Source organism: Cottoperca gobio, chromosome 3 (genome assembly GCF_900634415.1).
Source record: "Cottoperca gobio chromosome 3, fCotGob3.1, whole genome shotgun sequence".
Lineage (NCBI taxonomy): Eukaryota > Metazoa > Chordata > Actinopteri > Perciformes > Bovichtidae > Cottoperca > Cottoperca gobio.
The window spans coordinates 9,613,702-9,618,146 of NC_041357.1; the positions used below are offsets into that span (position 1 = coordinate 9,613,702).

At 44.0% G+C, this 4,445-nt stretch overlaps 1 protein-coding gene across 1 annotated transcript in view; it reads right to left on the reverse strand.

Annotated features, from left to right (window-relative positions):
• The window catches only part of lrp4 (low density lipoprotein receptor-related protein 4), an 88,996-nt gene that overhangs the window by 24,547 nt on the left and 60,004 nt on the right, over positions 1-4,445 (reverse strand). The window contains exons 5-9 of the mRNA XM_029425438.1: positions 2,612-2,731; positions 2,204-2,329; positions 1,264-1,389; positions 578-712; positions 18-143 (exon numbers count right to left, since the gene is read on the reverse strand). Coding sequence (XP_029281298.1) covers positions 18-143; positions 578-712; positions 1,264-1,389; positions 2,204-2,329; positions 2,612-2,731 — 633 coding nt within the window. The remainder of the gene's footprint in view (positions 1-17; positions 144-577; positions 713-1,263; positions 1,390-2,203; positions 2,330-2,611; positions 2,732-4,445) is intronic.

Here is a 4,445-nt window from a genome sequence, read left to right on the forward strand (position 1 = left end):
TTTTTTGTTTTTTTTACCCAGAGCTTTGCAGCTGCGCTTGTCAGGTCGGAGCTCGTATCCCTGAACGCACCAGCACTGGAACCCCCCCTCCGTGTTGGTACAGCCCTGGCTGCAGTAGCCTTCTTCAGCACACTCGTCCACATCTGGAACGGACCACAAAGGCAGAAGACAAGAGGGGAGGGCCACAGGGATGTTGGTGTCAAACTCCCGCAGGGTTAACAATGAATTCAAGAGTGAAGTGTGCTAGAGGAACTCAGTCACACTTTTGGAACACATCCACACCCTACTTCTTGTTACACCCCTTACATTTTAACTGAATTTCTTGTGCCAACACACCCGTAGAATCTGGATACAAAAAATTGCTTCTCCGTGAGATTTAAAAATCTGGCAAATAAAACTTTTGAACAGTGGCAGGAATCCCAGATTTGGGTTCACACCAAATTCTAACCTTAACATTCCATTAAGTTTCAAGGAAATGTGTTCATACTTTTAAGAAATATCCTGCTGACTAACACAGAGAGTGAACACAGGATGCACACACACACACACACACACACACACACACACACACACACACCCTGGCAGGCTTTGCCGTCATCCATCAGCCGGTATCCAGTGTGACAGGTGCACTGGACCAGTCCTCTGACCATCTGACACTTCTGGGAGCAGCCTCCGTTATTCTGGTTACAGTTGCCCTCGCTGGAGCGCGGACCTGCACGCCGCACGGGAACATAAACACAGCATGCCGATTCAGTATAAATACAACCACACACACACTGTCAAAAGAGGTGTTTGGCCTTGGAATATTTGAGGCCTGCAAGCAGCGAGGCCTGAGGATGGAGCATTTAGGCCTGAATCTCAACTTGACGAACATTGTCATGCACACCGCAGGATTTTCAAAGAATGAAAGAATTAACATTTAATAAGTTAAATGTTTCCATTTGTCTTATTCCTTCAAAGTAAGTATTATTTCAGAGTTTGTGCATGCTTAAAGGAATAAAAAAGGCTGAAATTAAAGGGTAAGTTAGGATCGTTGGAAGTGGGGTTGTATGAGGAACTTATCCATAGTCAGTGTATTATCTACAGCAGACTGTCGGCACCAGTTTGGACAAATTTACAGGAGTACGGGCACGGAAGTAAAGTGATGTAATGCTGCGTATTATAGCCACCTAGCTACTTACTTAAAAACATCCAAACTATCCCTTTAAAGACTCATCGTTCAGTCTTCACATTGCGGTACAGATGCAGGTTTAGTCAACTCACGGCAGTCATGGTGTGGGTGTTCGTCAGTCCCATCTCCGCAGTCGTTGACCTCATTACAGACCTTCCTCTGACCGATACAGCGTCCATTCCCACACTGGAACTGATCTGGGGCACATGGGGGACTCTCTGTGGGGAGATAATATATCCCGTGAGACAACAGACAACTGTCTCCTCATCTTACTTCTGTCCCACACACAGATACTATGATTATAGCAACAACTCGTCCACATTGTTGTTACTCATACATGATATGTACCTAGTACATAGCCAATGTTTCCTAAAAGAGCTTACGTGTTTTTTGTTTTGGTAGCCAGAACTCCAAAATATACATCTTGTCCAAACTGTGTGTGATACAGATGGCGGGTGTAGTTCAGTAGACAGGAAATAGTTCCTACATGAAACCGCTCAGAGCTCTGTGGATTATTGTTAGTAACCGGGTCATGATTTCTGAAGAGAGACATCGCTCTTGAGTTTTTCAAATTTGTTTGTGGCTTTGAGCAGCACAAGACGGCAGACGCGTCTAAGGTTGTTTACAACACTCTGCCACTCACACCAAAGCAATTTAGATTGATTAACAGGACTATATGTAGGGGGAAAGATATGTATTTTTGATGAAGTGAATTGTCCCTTTAATTTTGAAGCAAACTAAAGTAAACACTTCCAATCTTTCTATTGTCTCCAGCACCTGTTCATTGTTTATTTCTACTCAATAAAAAGACCAGTTTCTGTAGTTACAGGTTGGTATTTCCACCAGCGAAGCAACAAACAAACTGATCAGTCTATTGATTGAAAATAACTCTGTTTCTCAAAAAAAAAAAGAAGAAGAAGAAAAAAGTGAGTTTGTGAGGAGACGAGGGCTCTCCTGAGCTGTTGTCATGACAACAATTGAAGCTGGTGTTATATTTAGCTCCTGAAAACAAAACCACAACCACAGTCTTACCAGTTTTCTCACAGCCCTCTTCATCACTGCGGTCGGAGCAGTCAGGCTCGCCATCACATCTCCATGACAACCGGACGCAGCGGCCAGTTCCACAGCGAAACTGGTCAGCCGTGCACATGGACGTGGCTGTAAGACACACACGCACACACGCATTGTATTCATTCATGCTTAGATCAGGTGATTTGAGATATTCTCAGTGGTTGCCTTGTTTTTCCATCACTAGCATGAAGTCTGATAAAAGTCTGAAATCAACATCATATAACTAAGGAATGAAAAAAGGAAAAATCCATATTGTTTTTTTTTTTTGTACACACACACACACACACACACACACACACACACACACACACACACACACACACACACACACACACACACACACACTATGCGGGGGAAGCAGCAACTCACTGCAGTTCTTCTCGTCTGATTGGTCGTCACAGTCGTATTCGCCGTCACACCTCCAGCCAGCGTTGATGCACATCCCGCTGCTGCACATGAATTCAACTGATCTGCAGGGCTGATGGGAAGCTACACACACACACAAACGTACACAATCAAAAACATGACAACCACAACAGTAAACACAGCTGTATCTAAACTCCTTTTCTATGGTAAAACAAATCGTGCACACGATCTCAAACCATTTTTTAAGTCATAACATTATTCATGGGGTGTTAATTATCATGTCAAAAACGCTGGTCCTGCATCTAGGAGAAGGAGACACGTTGCTTTTTAAAAAGGAACTTTAAAGAAAAAAGAAATTGAGAATTGCTGGTTTACAATTGAACTAAGGTACACAATCGTCCGGGTCCTCTCAGTTCCTAGAAACCGAGAACACAACTCAGGCCGTTTCCAAATGATATGAACTCTGATTGGGTCGGGTAGTGTCCGGTTGTATCTATCCATCAACCTGAGTGGATCCAAACGGATCAGCTCTGATTGAGGTGTCATAAACATTGCATGAGTAAAGGTTTGGGTGAAGTACAGAACAAACAACAAGGACATGTATTGCTGTTCTTGTATCGGTGTAGGATTGTGCTGCTGCCAGTGTTGGTCTTCTCTCACTAGTTGGGTCTGTTTGGGTTGACCACATTTTGGATTCGGTCCAATTACCCCCGGGTCTGTTCAGAGAGGGTCTCTCTCTCTCGATCTTTTTTTGGAAAAGAATTTATGCACATGGGATTCAGGTAGGTTTTCCACAAGCCAGTTTCAGATCAGAGCAAAATTGTGGACTTGCAAAGTCCTCCAATATAAGATTGAAAGCTTTCTTGTCATATGCCAATAGAATAAGGAAGCAATATATCAGGACATTCTTAGTTTGCTGTCCTCTCTGAATGCTGCATAACAAGTAAAAATGCAAAAACTGCAAAGACAAAGGGATTTTTCCTTCCCCAAAAACTTGAATTGGTTCTGTTTTTTTTGGCTGCCTTATGATCATCTCTGACTACAGATCATAGCTGTCCCACCTTTAAATCTCCCACCACATCTCAACATGTGATCGGATCAAAGTGAAGCTCAAACTGGCAGCAGATGAGGACGGAGGTGGACGAGAAGATTAAAGCTGAATCAAATTTAAGCATCTTAAATCCTGAGTGTGCGTGCATGTTTCCTCCTGACGGCACGAGTCGGCTCCCATCAAAGCCACAGAAGGCGTGAGATAAGGGAGGAACAAAATTACAAATTAGGGGAAGAAAGGAAAAAAAAGCAAAGGAAAAGAGATGATATAGAGCTTCAAGCATCCATGTGCTGGCTTATCAGCTGGGCGAGAGAAGAGAGAGATGATCAAAACAGCAGGTGGCTGTCCCACAGAGGGAGAGGGAGAGAGAGAGAAGAGAGAGAGGAAGAGAGAGAGGGGAGAGTGGAGGAAGAGGGAGAGAGAGGAAAGGGGAGAGGGAGAGACGAGTAGACAGATGACATAGAGCTCTCGATAGAGCTCGGTATCTTTCGAGAAGAGATAGGAAGAGGAGAGAGACTTATAGGTCACATAATCCGCATGGGACGCCAACCCCTATCTCTGCCTCTCTCCTCCATCCTTACTCACACCACACAATGCTCTTTCATCTGCTCAAAAAGCGTATCATTGTTCGCCAAGCGGTAAACAATGCATGTGATTTTAGTTTTTTGTATGTTCGTGTGTATATATACGATAGAGAGATAGAAGGAGAGAGCGCTACGCGCGATAGAGAGAGAGAGCGCGCGCGAGAGTAACAGCGAGAGATGGAGAGAGAGAGAGAGGGAGAGA